Genomic DNA, 20,040 nt, shown 5'->3' with positions numbered 1-20,040 from the left:
TCAGATAAATAGTAAACCCAGCTATAGTCTTTTGCAGCAGCTGGGTTCCTACTGCATTCATTTAAGCAAGTTTGAGTTTTTTCCCAAGGGAACAATTTGCTGTGTCAGAAAACTCCCTTGCCCATAAATGATGAATAGTGGTGCACAGTCAAGCGGTGACCACTTGAGCAGTAGAGAAGGAATACAATTGTAACCATGTCAGATTATGCTGGCTATGTCTTTCCTATACTGGAGAGATTTAATCACGTAATATTATGTAAATGCTGCTAATTTAGAAAGGAATAGTGGTTCAGGTAATGCATCCATCTGCTGGTGTGTCTGAACGTGGAGTCTTTAGTAGCTGGACCCTGAATGTATTCACACGGTCAGCCTCTCACTGATAAAAATGTATTTGTTTATCTAGGTATGAAATCACTTCATGTGGACAAACAGCTGCTTATTGTGGCCAATGCCCACATGCACTGGGACCCCGAATACTCGGATGTGAAACTCATCCAGACTATGATGTTTGTCTCAGAACTGAAAAATATCCTTGAGAAAGCCTCAAGCAGGCCCAGTAGCCCAACAGCAGATCCTAACTCTATCCCCCTGGTGCTGTGTGCGGATCTCAACTCGTTGCCTGATTCAGGTAAGACTGGTATTGCCTTAACATTTAACTTACATTTTTAGAACGTTTGAATCCTCTTTTCCTCTGAGGGCGATGGGGCAGTTTGCACTTCCCTGGGTAGGTATGGATGAAAGCTTTCTTAGTAAAAGCTGGCTTTTGAAATCTGGCTGAAGAGAATGCAAGTCCTCCGTTTGAGTAGACTGCTTTTCATCATCAGTTGCACGCTCCAGAAAAGTTAGTTGCCCCTGCAAAGATGTAGAAAAGCACAAACAGATCTTAACTAAATTGTTAAATACATACCCATGCTTTGAGCAGCAGTAATAAGTAGGCAAGATGTGAGTTTGTGATGGAACATGAAAACTTTCTAAGGAGACAGGTTTGCTTCAGTAATTATGACGTTTGACACTGTAATATCAGGTATACGTACGAAAGCTGCCTCTCTAGCACCCGTCACATGCATACTACAGTACATGTACTACAGGTTTACTGTAATCCTCAAAAAATGGTGTCAAAACCACCGGAGAGCCTCAGTTCCCCGGCTGCCTGTCAGAAAGGTGCCTCAGACACGGACAGGGCAGCTGCTGCGTAGATTTCCCCTTGGATGGAAGGCTTTTTTCTGATCTCATGGGGCATCTTATTGATGGTTTGGTTTTTAACTCCGAAGCCAACATTCCCTGAATGTTGTATTTTAAAGCAACTCCCTGAATCCTTTCCTTTGCAAACAGGTGTAGTGGAATACTTAAGCAATGGCATAGTAGCTGACAACCACAAGGACTTCAAGGAGTTGCGTTATAACGAGTGTCTCATGAACTTCAGTGGCAATGGAAAAAACGGGGCTTCTGAAGGAAGAATAACGCATGGCTTCCAACTCAAGAGCGCCTATGAAAACAACTTGATGCCTTACACCAATTACACTTTTGATTTCAAAGTAAGCAGCGATTTTTCTGAAATGGCAGACCTGGTCTCCCCAGGATGCTGTGTTAATTTTCTGACCATTGGCTCTCTCTCTCTTTGTTCATCTAAGTGCTTCATCACTGGTTCCTACACTCACTGGACACTTTTCCCACCGCGCACAAATCCTTGATTGGCTGGTGTTTGTAAGCTTCTGACCTGGCTCTGGCCAGCGACTTAATGAGAACGGATGCAGCGCTTTTGAACACAAAACACCTCGCGCGTTTCTGACCTTAATTCCGGCGCTGTGCCTCTTCCTGCCAGCCGCAGCCAGAAGCCAGTCGAGTTGAGGTTGCCAGAAGCGAGGCCTGTTCTCACTGTCGTGTTTCTCTTTCTCCCTAGGGTGTGATTGACTACATTTTCTATTCCAACACTCACATGAACGTGCTTGGTGTCCTGGGGCCTTTGGACCCTCAGTGGCTGGTTGACAACAACATCACTGGGTGTCCACACCCTCACATCCCTTCAGACCACTTCTCACTGTTAACACAACTCGAACTCCATCCTCCGCTCCTGCCTCTTGTCAACGGTGTGCACTTGCCGAACAGGAGGTAGTGTGGAGCCCTGCCCCCCTGGGGGCAAGGACCTGTTGTTATGGACCTGTACAGTTGTAAATCAAAGTATATAGGAGTGAAGTATGGCCAACCTTAAGCTGCTTCTTCAAGCTCCTTTCCTTATGTGTTTGATATGAGATTTTGCACATTTTGGTGCATATTGGTATCATTTGGCACTAGGGCTGGAACCAAAGTATTATTCCCTTTCCAGGTTTTTAATTTAATTTTTTTTTTTTTTTAAAAACTGGCAAGCTTTTTCTTTTCAGTAGGAAGCTGCACTTATAAGTGGACAAATGAGATTAAAAACTTGCTTATTAACATATTTCAAGATAATGCTTTTTTCCAGAACGTGGCGAAATGAGCCAACCTTTTAGGAGAAAGAAAAACAAAAATAGAAAAGCTTGTTTTGTAGGAAAACTATTAGAAATACTGTTTGTTTGAACCCAAAACGGAGACTGAACTCTGCATCTGAAATAAATTTTGCACATTAGCGAAGCACTTAATACCTGACTATATATGATTAGCAGTGTGGCCCTGCCCCTCGTCTAACTCATCTTAGAAAACCAAAGATGGCTTAATATCTGTGATAAAATTTGAGGTCTAAATTCTCCTGATGTAATCTCCTTTAGAACAAAATTTCCAGCGAAGCGATGTCTTACAAGACTTTGTGGGTGAGCGCTCAATGCTGTGTGTAGATCACTTGCTCAGCAGATGCCATGGTGACTTTTTTTTTTTCAGAGCTCTGAAGGACTTGGTCCTTTCTGGGTGAGATATGCAGGGATCCAAAGGACCTCTGTGAAACAGAGCTGCCTCTCTGCTAGGGCAAAGCCAGGGCCACGCTCTTCAGCAGCACAGTTTGGGAGCAGGACTTAGAAATGGTAAGAAATTGCACTTGAAGCCAGCTCTTGTAAGCCTCTGGGTTGCGGGTGAATGAAGAAGTTGCAAATCCCTCCTGGGTTCCCTTTTTCAAAGTTCAGTTGCAAATTTGGGATTAACTGCGTAAGCGGTAGGGTACAGGAAAAAGCCACTGGAAATGACCTTACTTTTGTCACCAAAGGGCACACGGGGTAGCTGTCGAGATGCTTTTTTCACTGGGGGAGCGAGCGGTAGCCATAGTCATTCCTTGGATTATTTTTCCTGATCCTAGTTGCCAAATAGCCATCACACTTTTTTAATAACCTTTCTTTTCTGTTGTCGGTCAGGGTTGAATTAAAAAGCTGCTGGTTCATTCCCAACTGTTAATGCTCTTTGGATGTGTTGGAAATCCTTTTTTTTTTTTTTCCCTTTTTATGCTTTAGGTGGCCAGTTCAAAACCTTGTGCCTCACGAGGCATTAAACATAATGCAATCTTCTGAAAAATTGGTTGGCTGCTTAATGTTTAAAAAAAAAAAAATGGCACAGTGATAGGAAAAGGTTGTGTCTGTGTTTTTAAGTTTTTCTTTATTCTGCTTTTTTGCTGCTATAAGATTTTCTTGAATTTATATTTTAAACTTTTCATGCACTTTACTGTTTCTAGTCTCAAAATGTGATATTTTTAATAAATGAAAAAATTTTCCATTATGTGAATGAAATTTTTAAACAGATTGATAGCCTATATTTATGTCTCATTCGTATATTTAAAAAAAGTCAAATTTAAATTGTGAAATTAGTTTTAAATACTAAGGAGCCATCTTCTGTCGTGCAAAACTGCTAAGTCAGGCTGTTCCTCTACTCTTTAATTAAGCATTTCCTTTGTCGTTTTATACATAGGAAATTATCCATAGGAAAAAAAAAAATCAATTGGACTTAGAGTAGAAATATTCCCTGATTCTTGTTGGGGGCCGGGGAGGGGGTGGTGTGGGACAGAACGCAAAAATGGGTTCAAGGAAACGACAACTCCCTTTTAAAAAGAAGTGCCTAAAAAATGGAGGCGTCATCTATTGTCTACTCTAAATTGGAAGCAATCGCAGCTGGGTGTGACATTCCTGGACAGCACCAAAAAAAAAAAAAAAAAAAAGAAAAAGCCCTTTCTAAAGACGGATTTTCCTCTAGGTGCAGGTATCTCTTTTTTAATATACCTCAGCGTTCACCACCTAGCCATTGCCGATAAATTGTGAAAGCTATTTGAGAGTATAGTACTGGAAAGTAGAATAGCATGAAAAACTTAATTTTGTGGACATTACCTTTCTGTAATCAGCTACTGTATCTTTTTTGGAGGGGGGGGTGCTCTGCTCTGGAGGTGTGCACTAACAAACCCTTCTCCTCCTTTTCCTACACGCATGTTAACTAGCAACGTGAGCAATATTTCCTACCATACTTCACTCCCAATATTTTTTGAGATGTTTGTATAAAATGGAATTTCAAATTCACCTATGATTGTATATGAACTGCAGAGGAGCCCGTTTATTAATAAAAATAAAAATCAACAACAATCTTTTGTAATATCGGGGTGGAAGAGGATGGGGATGAAAAAAACCAACCCAACCTGGCAAACATTGTACACTGCTTATAGTTGACTTTCCTTTGGTTTCTAACCGATTGAAGTGTTCTGTTGCGAGAAGGTGTTTAATTGGATTTTCTCTGCTGCGAAAAGCACTTCTGAACGTCCATTATGCTATGCGATTTTTCTTTTTTTTAAAAAAAGCTATTTTAACAGACATTGCACAAAACCTCTGGATTTTAAAGAAAAAAACGCTGTCTTGTTTATGTTTCAGTCGATGCACATAACCAGGGACATGTTTACCCGCCTTTCACGTGTCTGGCTCCCTTCCCCTTTTCCTTCTGGGTTTTTTTTTCCCCTTCCCAGCAGGAGCAGTAAGGGGATTGCGCTTTTTTCCCAGCTGAGCAGAAACCCCGCTCTCCATAGTGATTTTTGCAGAAAAATCTCTAAGGGGAGAAGGAGCAGGCAGCCATCAGCCTCACATGCAGAATGAGATCCCTTTTGGTAAACATATGCATCGTCCAGATGGCGACGCTAATTTTCTTTTGACCCAGATGGAAGCTGACAGGAGGGTGTTTTCTAGGGGAGAGGGAGTAATACAAAGCAAAGTATCCCTAATCCCAAGCAGAGATGGATGGGAAACCATCTATTCCCTCCATCCTCCCTCTCTGACCCTTGGTTCCCAGCACGTCGCAGGCGACGCCTGGAAAAAGAGCTCTTAAGTCCTTTTACTGCTCCTCGCTGTCTTGGTTTGCTTTCAAAAATATGGTGCCTGGTGTCAACTTCTAAGCAACAGCACTGCCTAAAGCAAGCAGAGAAAATAAAATCCAACACCCTTCTACAAGCAACTTTTTAAAATTCAATATGGTAAATCTGTTAGATATGGGGTTTTGTGTGTGTGTGTATATATATATATATAAAAAAAAAAGAGAATTTTGTACAATGTAGCTGAATATTTTTGTTTCCTTATTTCGATGTAAGGAGTGTGAACATTTGTGTACCACACGCTAAGTCAGGTATGGCACAATGGGGTATGAGACCAGCTTTCCTTCCCATTTGCCTCCTTAAAAGCTTTTGTTGTCTCTTTCTAGCATTCGTTGAGAAAATATTTCATTTAATTGGTAACCTTTCTCTGCCTGTTGGAAGCCACTCCTGTTTAGTCTGCAGACACATTCAGAAAAGATCCCTTTAGTCCCAAATCCTCGCTGCCCTGTGTTTTATAGACTAGAAAGCCAAAATCTTTGACTCTTAACCTTTCCAGAAGCATTTGTGGCTGACCTAACGCAGCTTTCAAAACCATACCGTGATCTTCAGCGTTCGGGTAACGCTGCAGATGGCTGATGGTCTCCCACCTTGCTGGCTTTGCTGCAGAGACTCCTAAATCCACATTTGCACTCTTGCACTCCCGAGGCCCGCTTCACAAAGATGCTGAGCATCTGCAGCTCCTACTTGATCCCCAATACTGGGCTTTCAGAAACCGGCTTCTCACACCCGGCTCGTCAGACGTCGGGTCCAAATTGTGAGCGAGAATTTGAGACCTCAAAGGTTCATATCACTTGTTTCTCTGGGGGTTGGTTACGGTCAGGTGGCGGAGGGGGGAAGCCAAAAGGGCTTGTTGAAATTCAGAGTTTCTTTGTTAACGTAGAAGACAGGTTGGGGAAACACTTTAAGGGATTCCTAGTCCAGGAGCACAGTATTCCCTCCTGCTTGGTAGGGAGCAGGAGCCAGGAGTGGCTCCCGGTCCTTACTTTCTGAAGACCAGATTTAAACCCAGCAACAGAACAGCAGCGACTTCATTTCCACCATACATTTTCAGCTCATAGCACCAAAACCTTTCTTTAGCATGAAACTTGGCATAGCGGGGTGAAGTGAAAGGTCTGTTAGTCCTACCCAAACCAGATTAACAGCCCGCATTAGAAATACCACAGAAATGCAATACGCACCCTTATACTAGTTAAAAAGGGAGTTTGATTAGAAATAACGGTTGTCCTCTCCCCAGCGACCTCAGCTTTGTACCCAATTCCCATTCTTTTGTTCTTGGCTTCCTCATAGATATTTTTCTTGTAATGGTAAGGAAGAGTTAAGGCCCGATTTAAACCTAAGGGAGGACCCTCTCCCAGTTGTATGGGGAGATGACTGACCTAAGCACATCTGTATCTGGCAAACCGGTACACGAGGCAGCAACAGGAGGTGCTTCAGCTAAAATCAGGCTGTCAATGTAAAAGAGCAGCAGGTTGTTGTCCTACTTGGTCACCACAGAGATGTGATGTTCTTCTAGGCAGTCTTCACAACCAAAACCGCCTGGTCAGAGGCAAGGCTCACTGAAGTTCATGTGAATGGGTATGGTTTCAGCACCAAGCACACGCATTGAAAAACCTCGCTTGCCTAATCTTGTGTGTCCCAAAAGGAGCCAAAGTGCTTGGTCTTGGAGGAGTTTTACCCAGGGGAGGCAGAGGACCTGATTTGTTGGAGAGCGGAAAAGAAATGAGCCCTAGATACAGAGAGATTCGGGTTTTTCCAATAGAGGCTATTACTAGCTGAGTCTGAGGGAAAGCATCTTGCAATATGCAGCTCATCAGTTTTTCTAAGATTACAGAAGTATAGTCACATACCCTCCCTTTCCCACCCTACAGCGTTCAAAGGCGACACAAACGCCAAGAGAACCTGGTGGAAACCGTGTTTCAAGTCTCTATGCCAAGTGCTAGCCAAGAACTCACTTCTATGATTAAAAAACAATTTTAGGAGATTATAAGGCTCTAGATCTAGGCACGGCTCTAAGTGATACAGTATCTTCTCCTGGGACCACTCTTTCCACTGACACTGACCACAGGTTTGCTTTTCCTCCAGGAAAGGAGAGCAGGGACAAAAAAAGCAGAGTGAACGAGGCAGGCGCAGGCATTGCACGAACAGAAAAGGCACAAAATGAACACCTTTAAAGAACTTCATCCTAAGAAAAACTATTTCACCCTATAAAAGGTATTAAGAGATGATAAAGTTTGCTGATTTGGCTATATTTGAGGATGGTAGACTTCAGGAGTACAGCTTCTTGGAGTATATCTGAAAATAAGCATGAAGACAGAGAAATGCTCGGGTACTTTGACACTTTGGGGTGTTTTAAGCAGTGTTGATGGCAAAGCACACCAAGTGATATGACTCTTTTTTCCCTCCCCTCCTGCAGTTGCACGGTGTGTTTAGCTTACAAAATCTCTCACCGTTTGAGTGGTGAAGGGTGGAGTGATCCTGGTACGTGGTCTTGTCCTCTTTGTTAAACAGTTCCTACAATTTAGGCATTTACTGAGTTTGCATTTGTCTGTATTTGTCTTTGTTCCAAAAGAAAAAAAAAAAAAACCTCAACCAAAAAAAACCAACCCTCCTGGTGGCTTTCTTTACAAGTGACATGTTACATGACTTTGGCTTTGTTTTCCATTTTTAATTACTGCATTGCGTGTTTGCTTTCCGAGCAATTAAAGTGTTTGTGTGCACCATGTTAGCTAAATATGCCCTTAATTCATATATTCACGGGCTGGACCGGAGCAGCGGTGACGGGAGCCTGGGCTCCCCCTCCTGCCCCATTTCCCAGTGGTTATTTTGGGAGGTCAGGGAGGGGTTTTTTTCAAGTTGGATTTCTTTCTTGTGGGTTGTCTTTGCAACCGCAAGGTCCTGTCCCTCAAAAGATGGAAGTACCCTTGGAGAGGAGGGAAGCTGCAGTGCCAGTGTCACTCCCGGGCATGCTAATGCTACAATTTTAGGGGGGTTTACATCTCATTTTATGGAGAAAAACACAGCTGGGGGGATGACCCTGGGTGGTCACCATCCCCACCAGCCCAAAGTTTGACACCAGCCCTGGGCACCATGCTTAAAAGAGCCACAACTTCAACCAAGACCCGAGCAAAAAACCTGAGTAACCTGCTTATTCCACGTTTCCCCCGAGAATAAACAGGGAGAAACCTCTCCAGCTCTCCCATTTGCTTTTACAAAAGGATCGTCTTTTTCTCTCCCTCTGAAAGAATTCATGTTTTGGAGAAAGTGCCACGTCCTGCTGCAGTTTCCCCCGTAATTAACCTTACAATGAAAAACTCACCAAGAAAGCGAATTCCCACGGAGTGGTGATGGCAGGGACCCTGCCCCTGCGTGGACCCAGCCCTGACAGAAGAGCAACAAATGCTGAGCTAAGCAGCCCTGCCCCGCTTTAACCTTAGGGCAGCTCGGGAAAGAGAGGTCTTCAAAACTCTGAACTGGTACTTTTTTCTTCCCTTTTTCATTTTTTTTAAATTTAAGCACACACCACCCCCACCCCCCTGCACTGTGGAGATGGGGTACTGCTCACACCTAATGGGTAGGCTGAAATGTCGGCTTGTTTCTTCCCACCTGTGTACTTTTTTGTTTCCTTCTGTAGGCAATAAACAGCCCTTTTGCAACCGCTTTTGTCCCCTGCTGTGGTTCCTGAGAAACGCAGGGGTGGGAAGGAGGGGGACATGGGGTGTTTCACAGCTCGCCCCTGCCCGGGGACACGCTTTTGGCATCCAGGGTGGTGGGGTGGGTGACGCAGATTTGATTCCTACCTTTTTGGGGAGGTCCCCAGACGCCTACTTCCAGCATGGCCAAGCCAGATCTTTAATAGGCTGCAAGTCACACCTGTGTCACCTCGGTCCCTGTGGCCAAGGGATATCCCTGTGCAGCCCCAGGGTCCCTGTGGGACCTGTGCATCCACCCCAGAAAAACAGGGGTCCATGGAGAGAGCCTCAGCCTATCACTGGGAAATTTCCCAGTATTTCCCATTTCTCCTGTGCTGGCGCAACTGGGAGCCGGCACCGTGGGGCTGCAGAGGTCAGACCCCGTCCAGTGTCCCATAGCATGACCCGCTTCTCTCAGGAGCTGTCAGAAAAAGGCACCGAAACTGGAGGCAGAGGAAAGGCGGTACATTAGGAATCACCCTGCAGGAAAGCAGCCGAGGGCTTTACAGTGCCATGGTCCCGCCTAACCTCCCTGTCTCCCCAAAATCCCGATTTTTACACAAATCTGTGCAGAAAGAACTGCCGCGGCCCAGAGAGGGAAGCACGTTCTTCATTTTATTGATGGCATCCAGGACAGGCTGCTGTCACATGCAGGCAGTGGAGGGTGACGCCGGGTGCCCGAGGGGAAAGCATCTTTTTGGGGGGAAGCGGGGGAAGGCTCCTGCCCCCTGTGAAAATCCCCAGGAGCGGAGCAAGCTCCGGCAGTGTGCCGTGAAACCCAGCGTGTCGCAGCATGGAGGAGGTACAATCACTGCTGGTCCCACAGAGGAGTAAATAACCCCGGCTGGTTATTTATTATTGTATGGGGACAGAAGGAGAGATGGTCTGGCGGGGTGCTTGTACCATGGCCCCAGTCCCCCAGCCCACCGCTCCGCTTCCCGCCGCACCCGCACCACCGCTTCCTTTTTGATGGCGTTCCTGTGGATTTACAGGGAGGAAAGAAATGACAATAAAGCAGTCGGGGGAAGGGGATGGCCCTGGATTCGATACAGCCCTTGTGTCTCAGTCGCTGGGCATCGCGTACCTCTGCATCAGCTTGTAGATGAGCAGCTGGATCCAGGGCGCCTCGGGGGCCACACACACCTTCTTATTTTTCTTTAGGGTGAGGCTGCAAGGGGATGAGATCCCTTCAGACCCACACACGCCTCTTCCCCAACATCTGAGGAGAAAAGCCCTCTCGCTCCCCCCAGCACGGTTATAAGCATACCCCTGCAACCCTTGCCAGGAGATCTATGGGATTTTTGGGAGCTTGATCTCAGCTCCATGAGCCACGCCGAGGGTAACCCCTGCTAAAACAGGCACCAGTGTCCCGTGCAAGAGTCACCGCAAGATTTGGGAGCTTTGGAGAGCTTTCAAAGAGGAGCTTTGAAGCCTATTTTTGCAGTGGTACATAGAATCACAAGATCGATAGAGGTGGAAGGGACCTTAAAGATCATCGAGTTCCAAACCCCCTGCCATGGGCAGGGACACCTCCCACCAGACCAGGTTGCTCAAAGCCCCATTCCAGCCTGGCCTTGAACTCCTCCAGGGATGGGGCAGCCACAATTTCCTCAGGCAACATGTTCCAGAGTCTCACCACCCTCACATTAAAGAATTTCTTCCCAATATCTAGTCTACATCTCCCCTCTTTCAGTTTAAAACTGTTACCCCTCATCCTATCACTCCACTCCCTGATCAAGAGTCCCTCCTCATCTCTCCTGTAGGCCCCTTGAAGTACTGTAAGGCTGCTATAAGGTCTTCCCAGAGCCTCCTCTTCTCCAGGCTGAACAACCCAACTCTCTCAGCCTGTCCTCATAGGAGAGGTGTTCATGAGAAATCGATTTCCAGGAATGGGTTTTTAGGCTTTCCACTTACATGATCTCCTTCCTCCTGCAGTGAATACCCGGCGGTGTAACGTCGATGGCGAGGATCAGCCCCAGGTTGATGACCTGGGCGGTCGATTTGATGCACTTGCACCTCATATTGGTCAGCAGGCTCTCCAGGGACAGACCTGTGCCCAAGAGCAGCCCACACCCAGGTCTCAGCCCCCCATGGGGGGATGCAGGTGGGGACAACCCCCTCCAACTGCCATCCCCATGCCACCATCCTGTCCCCTCCCCGGCACCCATGGAAGGACCTGTGTTAGCAGGGTTCATAGCAGCAAGGCTGACGCAAAGCTAATCCCTCCTGGCATCATCCCAAAGCTTTCTTTAAATGCACACAGAGGGGGGGTTTAGCTTCAGCATTTGAAAACTAACATTTTTGGAATTAAACCCATCGCCCCCCCACCAAGTGCTCAAGTTTCACAGGGGTCCTGAAGCGAAGCAGCTTAAACCCATCAGGCCCATCTTCCCCCCAGTCCCAGGCATCCCGCTCCAGCTCAGCCACTGGGTTTAAAAGACAAACTCAAGCTCAAAGATGGGCCAGAGACGAATACGAAAGCTCAGAAGATCCCACGGCTCAGCATCCTCTAGGGCATCTGCGGGTTTGGATGGGGAGACGGGCGGACACCCCAAGGTCACTCACCACCCCCCGGCACCAAGTTGCTCAGGAGCATGGCCAGGGCCAGGGCCAGCGCCGCCGGCAGCAGCCGCATCCTCGCCACCCACACGGAGCCACCCTGGGGGCTGCTTTATAGCCAGCCCCCACGGGGGTTTTGCAGGCAGGGACAGAAGCTGTCCTGTGCTTCAACTTCCCTGCCATCGCTTCCCCCCCGGTGCATGTGGCCCACACCACCTCCCCGACAAAAAACGCAGAAATCACCGCGGCCTGGGGGCTGCTTTATAGCCAGCCCTCACGGGGGTTTTGCAGGCCCGGAGAGGAGCTGTCCTGTGCTTCAACTTCCCTGCCATCGCTTCCCCCCCGGCACACGTGGTGGCCCACACCACCTCCCCAACAAAAAATGCAGAAATCACCGTGGCTACCTCCTAAAACCTCCTGCTTACCCCGTGTTTCTTGGTGGAGAAACACCGACAACCCCCGCTCTGCTCTCCACCCCCCAGGACCCCCAAGCCCCCAGCACACCACAGGAAGGGAGGCGAGCGATGGTGACCAAGGGCTGCTGCCTTTATTGGACCTGTTAGGTTGTGCCTGAAGGGGACACCCAGCGCTTGGCCACAGGGTGGGAGAGAGGGGAAGCAGGGACCAGCATTTTCAAGGGCTTAAACGCATAAAATGCAAAGAAAAAAGGGGTTCAGGGCATCATGCAGCAGCACGCTCCCCGCTGCACCGGGGCAAGGGGACAGTGGGATGGGAGGGGGTGTCCAGTTCGGGGCTTGGCGCATCTGGCTGTCCCGCCGGTGGTGGCTTCCTCACTGGGGAGCCTCTTTCTTCCTCCTGCCAAAAGCAGAAGTGGGGAGAAATGTGTGAAGACCGGTCCTCACGGGACATCCCTGATCCTGCCAGGAGCCCCTTTTGCTAGGGGTGGAGGGAGGCTTACAGGTTGGGGAGGTCCTGCAGGAGTTTCTTCACCCAAGGGGTGTTGGGATCCAAGCAGACCCTCTCCAGGCTTTTTAGCTTAACCCTAGAAAACACACGGGGTTTCAGCAACCCTCCTCCAGTGCGGGGGCTGGAGCAGCTGAGCCCCCCAGCACCTCTCATAAAGAAAAAGAATGTGAAACTGAAACAATTCAGGGAGGACAAGGGTGGGGACAGAGGGCTGGTGTCCCCCCAGGAGCCACTTACACCACCTCGAGGCGCCGGCAGCTGCTCCCCACTGGCCGGACCTCGATGCTGCTGTATTTCGACGGGGAGATGAAGGCCCTGGTGGTCTTGGCACAGCGGCAGCTCAGGTTGCCATTGGCTTCCAAGAGAGCTGGAGAGGCACACGGCCGCGGCTCACACATCACCCAAAACCCCATCGCCATACCCAAAACCCTTTCTGGGCAACGCATCTCCCCCCACATCCCACCAGGATCACCGCACCCACTTACAGAAGAGTCTTGGGGGCATTTTAGCCCTGGAGATGGCAGCAGGATGCCACCTCCAAAACCCTCCATCCCCCCCACAGCATCCTCCACAGCCCCACGCCTGGGGCCACGGGGAGCCTCACCTGCATCCCCAGGACGGTGAGTCACCAGCAGCACCCCCAGCAGCAGGGCCACCCACGCAGCCATGCCGGCCCCAGCCCCAGCCCCGGCAGCATCCCCCTATTTGAGCCAGAAAATAGGAGAAGTGAGGCAGCGCCGGCGGGAGGCCCCGGGGTTGGGGTGGTTTTTGCCCAGCTCCGGTCCCTGCTGACGGCGCTCGCTGAGCTTGCAACGATGCCAATAAAACCAGCTCGGGGCTCGGCGGGGGCCTGGGCTTCCTGAAACCGGCTCCGTTTTCCCCTTCCCACAAAGCTGGCTCTTCTAAAATTGTCAGTCCTTTCCCTCAGCGCCTGTTCTTAGCCCCCACGGCCACACAAGCCTGGAGGATTTTTGGGCTGCTTTTCTCTTCTGCGTGATCTGATACTACTCACGTCTCCTACAACCAGATTTCCCCTCTTCAAGGCGCATCCCAGCCTGAGCTTGGTGGCACCCACTTTTGCTCTTGCCCCCCCTGTGGGTGATTATCCCAAAACTCTGCCAAGTGACCTTGCACCCCTCCTCCATATTTCCCATTGGCCTTTGCTGCTCTCCCAAGCCGTACGGCCGCCTGCACACCCCAGCCCCACCACCACCAACACTGGTGCTTGGATGTAGGGCACGCTGGTTTTATCACCCTGCCGGCAACGTCACGCCTGGAAACAACAGATCATGTCAGGAAGGAGCTTTGCTCCCTGCCAGGGGCCACCAGACCCCCACTGGTGGTCCAACACCCATCCCAGCTACCAGCACTGCCTTGGACAAACTCTTCCCCGCCCTTATCTCCTTCCTCTGCATAAAAGGGGTTTCCACAGTGCCCGAGACGTGCCTGGGTGCTGCCCTCGTTCCCCTGCCTCTAGTGGAAACACCTCACCTGCCGTATATTCAAAAGCACGTTTTAATGCCTGGGGTATATCTGTGAAGGAGCACCAAGACAAGAGCAACTGGATGCAAAGGATGGTAAATTCCACGCCAGGAAGGCTGCAACAGGGGGGTTATCAAAGCTCTGCCACGTTTCTTCGAAACCAGGGGATCCAGGGAAAACACAACAGAAGAATAAAACACCCCAAAACCTGTATTTTATTAGACTTGAATTCTCAGGACAGGACACACCACGCTGTGTAACAGAAACCCAGTCTCACACGAGTGCTTTGCACGGAGAGAGTCACAAAGTCCTTCTGACAGAGCCGGGAGCAGCCCCTGGCAAAGAAAGGCTTCACAGTCCACGGGCAAGTCAATAAACGAAGGGTTCATATTCACACTGATCCAGAGACAAAATACATGGGGAAAACACCGCCCCACTCCCCAACCCTGCTGTGGGGCTGGGGACAGCAGCGGCCACGCTGGGGCTGGAACAAGGGGCTTTTGGGACAAGGGGAAAGCGAGGGTGAAGTGAGGAGCGGCCAGGTTTGCACGTCTGTGCATCATCTGCCAGCCCGGCGCAGGGCTCTGCGCGCCAACTTCCTCAGCAGGAAACTTATTTTTTCTTCCTGCGAAAAGCAGAAGGAGGAGAAACGTGTGAACACAGAGAAAAGCGGGTCCTGGGGGAGGAAGCTCCTGCCCCAACTGAAGGAAGTCGCTGCCGTTTCCCTGGGGTAGGCATAACCCGTGGGGGCATCTCCCTGCCACCCTGCTGCTGTGCCACAAACCCAGCCACCACGAACGAGGGCAGCTTTCCCAGCCAAGCAGTGACACTCTAACGCACTCACAAAGACCAAACCCCGCTCCTGATATTTCCCACACCCCCCCAAATATACTATTTTTTTGCCAAAATGTTTTCAGAGACACAGCACTGTGCAAAAGCCGGAGAGAGACCACGACCCACGGATGGCAGCATCAGCACACTGAACGACTGAAGGCTGCTTTTTACGGAGAGGTCTCACTCCACATCATTTTGGGAGTGGGTCCCGTGGCCCCAAGAGCTGCAGGTGGGATGGGATGCTGTCCAGGACCACCCCGAGCCAAAGGATTTTTCATCGACGCAACTTACGTGCTAGCAATACGCTTCAGCAGTTTCTTTACCCAAGGGGCGTCAGGGTTCACGCACACCTTCCCTGAGGCTTTTAATTTAATTCTGAAACACAAGGAGAGTTTATGAGCTTTACCCTCTTCTCCAAAGGTGGAGATTCGAGCAGCCAGAGCGGAGCTGCACAGACTCAGCTTTCCTTTACAGTGCCAGCAGGTCGCAGAGAGCTGCTTGGGCAGAGGGAAGCCACAGGACGGTCAGAGAAAAGCAAGATGCAACACATTCCCCTGCAGAGCAGAGGCTGAGCTGGAAGGCCAGAGGTGACTCTTCAAAGACAATTTTCTTTACAAATGCATCAACACCGAGCAGTCAAATCTTACACTTCTGCTTAATGTGCCACTTTAGCCAGGACAGGAGTAACCAGGTAAGGGCTTGACCCAGCATGCTGTTTTCTTTCAGGAACGTTGCATACTGGTAATGGAAAAACTGGCTATGGCTCATCCTGCCTTGGTGTCTGAGGATGTGTTTCCTCCAAACTGCAAACACCCACCCCCCCAGCACAGTCCCCACTAAGCACCAGCATGAAGAAATCATGCTTTCACCTGCTGGAAAGAGTCATTTAGGTCCTGGGGAGCTCTGGCAGGTCAGCTCAGCTCTGATGTTTCTCAGTCCCCAAGCATGAGTGAGCTTGCTGATCTTTTTGAAAAGCTTTAGTTTTCAGAAAGGGAGCGGAGAAGCAGAACATTTGCAGAAGAGAAGGTGCTGGCCCTGCTGCTCTGTGGGAGCTGGAGGAGAAAGCAGTTTTCTGCCTCCCGAGCCACCTGCAGCACTTACATGATCTCTGTACGTCTGCAGGTGCTTCCCACAGGTCTGATCTCAATGCTTTCGTATTTCTTTGTACTGATGTAGTCCGAAGTTGTCTTTACACACCTGCAGTTCAGGTTTCCATTCACCTCCAGGATGGCTGAGAAAGAGAGAAGGTAGCGACTTACAGAGACAAACAAGCTTATTTCAAGATGCAGCAACTTCAAATCTCTTAGAGAGCCAAAGAAATTGTCCCTTCCTGTGCTTTCACTGACAACACTTTAGGGACCATGGTAAGAAGCTTATCTGCGCCTCTGCCTCTGTGCCCTGCTCTCACACAGCTCCTGAGAGCTGAATGAGGTCCTAGCAAAGGAGAACGGTCATGCTCTTTCCTTGGCTACAAGAAAAAACCCTGGGCTAAGCAGCCAGGAGTCATCCCTATCTCCTCTAACCCCTTTTGGCGCAGGATGCAGGTGATGCCCACCCCTCACGAGTACCATGGCAGGCGGGGAGCTGACAGCCATGGGGATCTCTGCAAAGATACCAGAAGCTCACCTGTGTGGGCCAAGTGAGACATCACCAGCAGCAGGAGCAACCATGGCAGCACGGGGGCTCCTGTCCCCACCCCAGCCGGCACTCGCATCCTGGCAACAGGCTCAGCCCCAGAGACGGACTGAGGAACGGTGAAGAAACACCTCTATTTATTCAGGAGGGTCACGCTTCGTCACAAGCGTCAAGATTCAAACTTCAGCAGTCACATCTGGCCAGCAGACCGTGAAAAGAGGTGACGTAATTTCTCAGATGCTCACTGCAGCCGGGTCAGAAGCTGCATTTACAGTATTATTGATTAAAACCAGCCATAGGGACAATGCCCACATTTGAAACCCTCACGTAATCTTCTCCAAACCCAGTTTCTGATTAGCTGGGTTTGCACAAACGTCACCCTTCGTTCTCTTCAGCATCTACCCCTCAACCACAAAAAGCCCAGAATAAAATCAGAGCGCAAACCCTGGGTAAGAAGGGTTTTTTTAAATGCACTCAGATATTTACATATTTCTTTATTAGGGCTATAATTCCCCCATGCTATTTTTGCTATCTCTTACATCAGCAAAAATACCTACCACTGTACCGTGGAAAAAATAACAAAGATTTCTGCTACACCTTTCCACTCAGACCCTTCAAATCTAGCACTTTGCTGCATGAGTCAAGCACTCAGGAAACATGAGAGATGACTGGGACAGTGGGAGCAGCAAAAAGCAAACTATTCCTACATCTCCACACATGTAGTGCCAACGTGTGTGTTTATTAGCAGCAGCTTTCTTGGTACCAGCAGCCTGGGTGTGAAACACAGATGGATGCCAAAGAGCAGCAGCAGGAACAGCAATGGGGATGGGATGGGTGAGACCATCCTTGTGGTTTTGGGGCTGGAAGGAGAGGGGCTGCAGCCCCGCTGTTTCCCTTGCCAACACCCGTGTTATGTCCAGAGTGCCCTTCCATAATGTAAGGATCAAATGCCCATAGGATGCTCATGAAGCCATGGGGCGGCAGCTGGGGTCATCCTATTTGGCCCCATTTTGTAGCCCCTTAAAGCACTTAAGACCTGAAATAGTCTGGGCTTAGCTAGAGGTGTCCTGCCTGCCTACAGTTCCAGGAAAAGCAGCTTTTATTAGATTATCAGCTGGGAGGCACAGTGTGCCGTGGGGTCAGTGGGCCTGACCTCCATCCCTCATGGCACAGATAATCAAATGGTAGTGGGCAGGCTATCAACACCAAACTAGACACGTACATGGCAGTGAGAAACTGTAGGAGCATATGGAAAGGGACACTGGAGCACGCACACCCTTACAATGCTGTAGAGCTACATGTCCACAAGGCTTTATTCCGGCAACGCGAAGTCCTCTGGGCCTTCCACACAGAGGAGTAGACTTGCCCATTTTGAGGAACCATTGGCTGCCGTTCACTCCTCTGCACATTTCACAGTATCTTTTGGTTTTCTCTCAAAACAAGCCACCGAAGGACCAAAACAATGCATTTTGGCATGCTAGGGACCAGTCCTGCAATGCCAACACCTTCAGCTCTCACACAGGATACCCAGTGGCCAGCACTGCAAAGCACCACAGCAGCACCCTGCCCTCTCAACTTTTAGGGGGGGTGGGGGCTGCCCTGAGTAAGGCAAAGTCACCATCCAGGAAGCAGAAGGCAAAGGGGACACGCAGCCACAATAGCGAGGAGGAAGGAAGAGGGCAGAAGAAAAATGATGTGGTTGTGTGATAATACTGCAATTTGGAACTTTCAGAACACATCAGCATTTTATATACTAATATAACGGTAAATTAAAAAAAAAAAATAAAAAGAAAAGAAAAAAGTCTTCCACTTAAACTACTCATCTTTCTCTTGAAAACTTGTTTTTCCTCTGAAGTAGGTCCAAAAGCCTTGTGAAGACCTGGTTTGAGAGATCAAGGTCAACAATGGACAAGTGAGGAGTTTAACATCAGGGTCGCAGAGAGACCAGGGACAATTTCCTTGAGCTATTCCCAAAGTCCTGTGGAGGGAATGAGAACCTTGCTGCTATGGCAGTGGAAAAGGACATGGCTTTAAAGCTGGGTTTTGTTCAATACTTGCAGAGTTTTCAATTTCCTTGCAGAGAGTTGTTAGAAGGAGCCCAATCTAGGACTGGTTTAAGTGGCTGTCAGGCCATAGCAGGGGTCTCTTCAAAGAGAAGTCCGTGAAACCATAGAAAGGCAGCAATTTACCAAGAGAGATGACTGGTCATCTACTCAAAGTGCAACGGAGGCACCAAAGAAGTTTCAAAATCTTTCTGAAGTTCATGACTTCAAAGTGATCCTGCTTTTATAGGTGGGGAAATCCAAGAGAAGTGAAAGCAACTTTCCCCAGAGCTGCACGGTAGAGAGGATGGAGTTGGGGCATGTGGCTGGCACTCCAGGTGTGGGTCGTCCATGACAGAAAAACCAACAGCACTGCTGGCAGCGCTTAAGGAAACTGGTATGGGAAGAAGCTACCCTGGGGAGACACACAATGGACCGACCAAGATAACTCATTAACGAGATCACATCCCAGATTGCTGCCTACAAGGCAGGTGTCTCCATCTCCTGTATACCTTGGAGAGAAGTGAGAGCTACAGAAGGATGTTTCAGCTGGATGGATTTAGAGAGGTGGCTTTAGAGGGCTTCTGGGTGACCAGTTTGGCCACAGTGACCTCAGTTTTAGCCTGCGGCAGATGTTTGCCCCCAAACCTATGCAAGATCCCAGATGCTTTCACTGAGGTTGTGCTGTTTTGTACCAACATGTTGCTTTGTGCCACACTTCTTCCATGACAGTCATGGTGCTCATTGTCTCACTTTGCACCCAGGATGAGACCCACACATCTCTCAGTGGGAGGACAGGAGGGTGTCCTCTTCACCATGAGCACCAAGGAAGTTGTTCCCTCTGCAGAGGTGGCCTTGGCAGCAGCTTTCCTCCAAGTGGGAGAAGTCAATGCTGCCGAGACAAAATAACACACTCACACCGGGGCTGCGGGGAAGCAACAGCCATCATAGAATCACAGCATCCTTTGGGCAGGCAGTGCTCCCCAGTAGCGTCCCTGGCCTGGCCCATGGATGCTTCTTGAAAGACAAGTCCCAAGGTGTGGGCTGAGCTCTGCGATTCCAGGCAGTGGGGTGGCATGGCAGTCATTGCCCACACAACTAGTAAGAAAGGAGCATGACCAGCAGTTCCCTTTCAGACGTGCCCTCTTGATTCATACCCAGACACAGATTTTCATAGTGAAGCCCAGCTCTGACTCCATCTCTGAAGCGACGTGTTCGGGTTTCCCCCAGGACGCTGGGGTAGTTTTGTGAATCCCCACCACATCACCCCAGAAGACATGCATTTGCCTGACTGGTCCTCAAGCTGCTACAAGTTTCTGCTTTGGGTAGGAAAGGCGAAATAAACGTGGACTCGGCAAGAAAGGAGAACTTGACAGAGATACTGTAATCCCAGGGTTTCTGAATTGTCCTGGTGGTAGTCACGGCGGTTTTGATGTATGACTAATGTGTATATTGATACACACTGTGGTGTTTTCCCAGGAAGGAAAAGCTTGCAGTCAATTGAGGGTGGCTAATATTTATGCACACTGAGTGGTAATTCTGGAAAGAGAGAAGAAGATTGAGGACCTTGCCTGCG

The 20,040-nt window shown here is 49.0% G+C and overlaps 4 protein-coding genes across 4 annotated transcripts in view; 1 reads left to right on the top strand and 3 right to left on the bottom strand.

Annotated features, from left to right (window-relative positions):
* Window positions 1-7,865, top strand: part of CNOT6L (CCR4-NOT transcription complex subunit 6-like) — a 34,453-nt gene extending 26,588 nt beyond the window's left edge. The window contains exons 10-12 of the mRNA XM_014957813.1: window positions 404-628; window positions 1,333-1,535; window positions 1,901-7,865. Coding sequence (XP_014813299.1) covers window positions 404-628; window positions 1,333-1,535; window positions 1,901-2,113 — 641 coding nt within the window. The 3' untranslated portion in view covers window positions 2,114-7,865. The remainder of the gene's footprint in view (window positions 1-403; window positions 629-1,332; window positions 1,536-1,900) is intronic.
* A 2,182-nt stretch (window positions 7,866-10,047) lies between these two features.
* Window positions 10,048-11,620, bottom strand: LOC106897252 (interleukin-8-like). The gene is made up of 3 exons (XM_014957771.1): window positions 11,551-11,620; window positions 10,900-11,035; window positions 10,048-10,153 (listed from the first exon to the last, which is right to left on the bottom strand). The coding sequence occupies exons 1-3, from the start codon at window positions 11,618-11,620 to the stop codon at window positions 10,048-10,050; spliced, it is 312 nt and encodes a 103-aa protein (XP_014813257.1).
* A 521-nt stretch (window positions 11,621-12,141) lies between these two features.
* Window positions 12,142-13,169, bottom strand: LOC106897263 (interleukin-8-like). The gene is made up of 4 exons (XM_014957791.1): window positions 13,076-13,169; window positions 12,709-12,838; window positions 12,464-12,547; window positions 12,142-12,360 (listed from the first exon to the last, which is right to left on the bottom strand). The coding sequence occupies exons 1-4, from the start codon at window positions 13,137-13,139 to the stop codon at window positions 12,336-12,338; spliced, it is 303 nt and encodes a 100-aa protein (XP_014813277.1). The 5' UTR covers window positions 13,140-13,169; the 3' UTR covers window positions 12,142-12,335.
* Window positions 13,170-14,190: 1,021 nt separating this feature from the next.
* LOC106897262 (interleukin-8-like) lies at window positions 14,191-16,525 on the bottom strand. The gene is made up of 4 exons (XM_014957790.1): window positions 16,414-16,525; window positions 15,889-16,018; window positions 15,079-15,162; window positions 14,191-14,578 (listed from the first exon to the last, which is right to left on the bottom strand). Exons 1-4 carry the CDS (start codon window positions 16,499-16,501, stop codon window positions 14,566-14,568), a joined length of 315 nt encoding a protein of 104 aa, XP_014813276.1. The 5' UTR covers window positions 16,502-16,525; the 3' UTR covers window positions 14,191-14,565.
* Between the last annotated feature and the right edge of the window lie 3,515 nt (window positions 16,526-20,040).

The sequence above is a fragment of the Calidris pugnax genome, unplaced genomic scaffold (assembly GCF_001431845.1).
Source record: "Calidris pugnax isolate Ruff unplaced genomic scaffold, ASM143184v1 scaffold349, whole genome shotgun sequence".
NCBI classification, from domain to species: domain Eukaryota; kingdom Metazoa; phylum Chordata; class Aves; order Charadriiformes; family Scolopacidae; genus Calidris; species Calidris pugnax.
The sequence above is the reverse complement of the archived record's forward strand: the minus strand, read 5'-3'. Positions and strand labels throughout refer to the sequence as shown.

What these genes read in the sequence shown, in the direction of transcription:
- LOC106897252 (XM_014957771.1), bottom strand. Translation starts at nt 11,620, where the DNA reads ATGCGGCTGCTGCCGGCGGCGCTGGCCCTGGCCCTGGCCATGCTCCTG. An exon ending in CAACTTGGTGCCGGGGGGTG is followed by an intron (nt 11,036 to 11,550) that starts GTGAGTGACCTT and finishes TCTTGGGCACAG; the next exon opens with GTCTGTCCCTGGAGAGCCTG. An exon ending in TGCAGGAGGAAGGAGATCAT is followed by an intron (nt 10,154 to 10,899) that starts GTAAGTGGAAAG and finishes ATCCCCTTGCAG; the next exon opens with CCTCACCCTAAAGAAAAATA.
- LOC106897263 (XM_014957791.1), bottom strand. Translation starts at nt 13,139, where the DNA reads ATGGCTGCGTGGGTGGCCCTGCTGCTGGGGGTGCTGCTGGTGACTCAC. An exon ending in TCACCGTCCTGGGGATGCAG is followed by an intron (nt 12,839 to 13,075) that starts GTGAGGCTCCCC and finishes GTGCCTCTCCAG; the next exon opens with CTCTCTTGGAAGCCAATGGC. An exon ending in CTGCAGGACCTCCCCAACCT is followed by an intron (nt 12,361 to 12,463) that starts GTAAGCCTCCCT and finishes TGCTTTTGGCAG; the next exon opens with GAGGAAGAAAGAGGCTCCCC.
- LOC106897262 (XM_014957790.1), bottom strand. Translation starts at nt 16,501, where the DNA reads ATGCGAGTGCCGGCTGGGGTGGGGACAGGAGCCCCCGTGCTGCCATGG. An exon ending in GTCTCACTTGGCCCACACAG is followed by an intron (nt 16,019 to 16,413) that starts GTGAGCTTCTGG and finishes TCTCTTTCTCAG; the next exon opens with CCATCCTGGAGGTGAATGGA. An exon ending in TGCAGACGTACAGAGATCAT is followed by an intron (nt 15,163 to 15,888) that starts GTAAGTGCTGCA and finishes CTTGTGTTTCAG; the next exon opens with AATTAAATTAAAAGCCTCAG.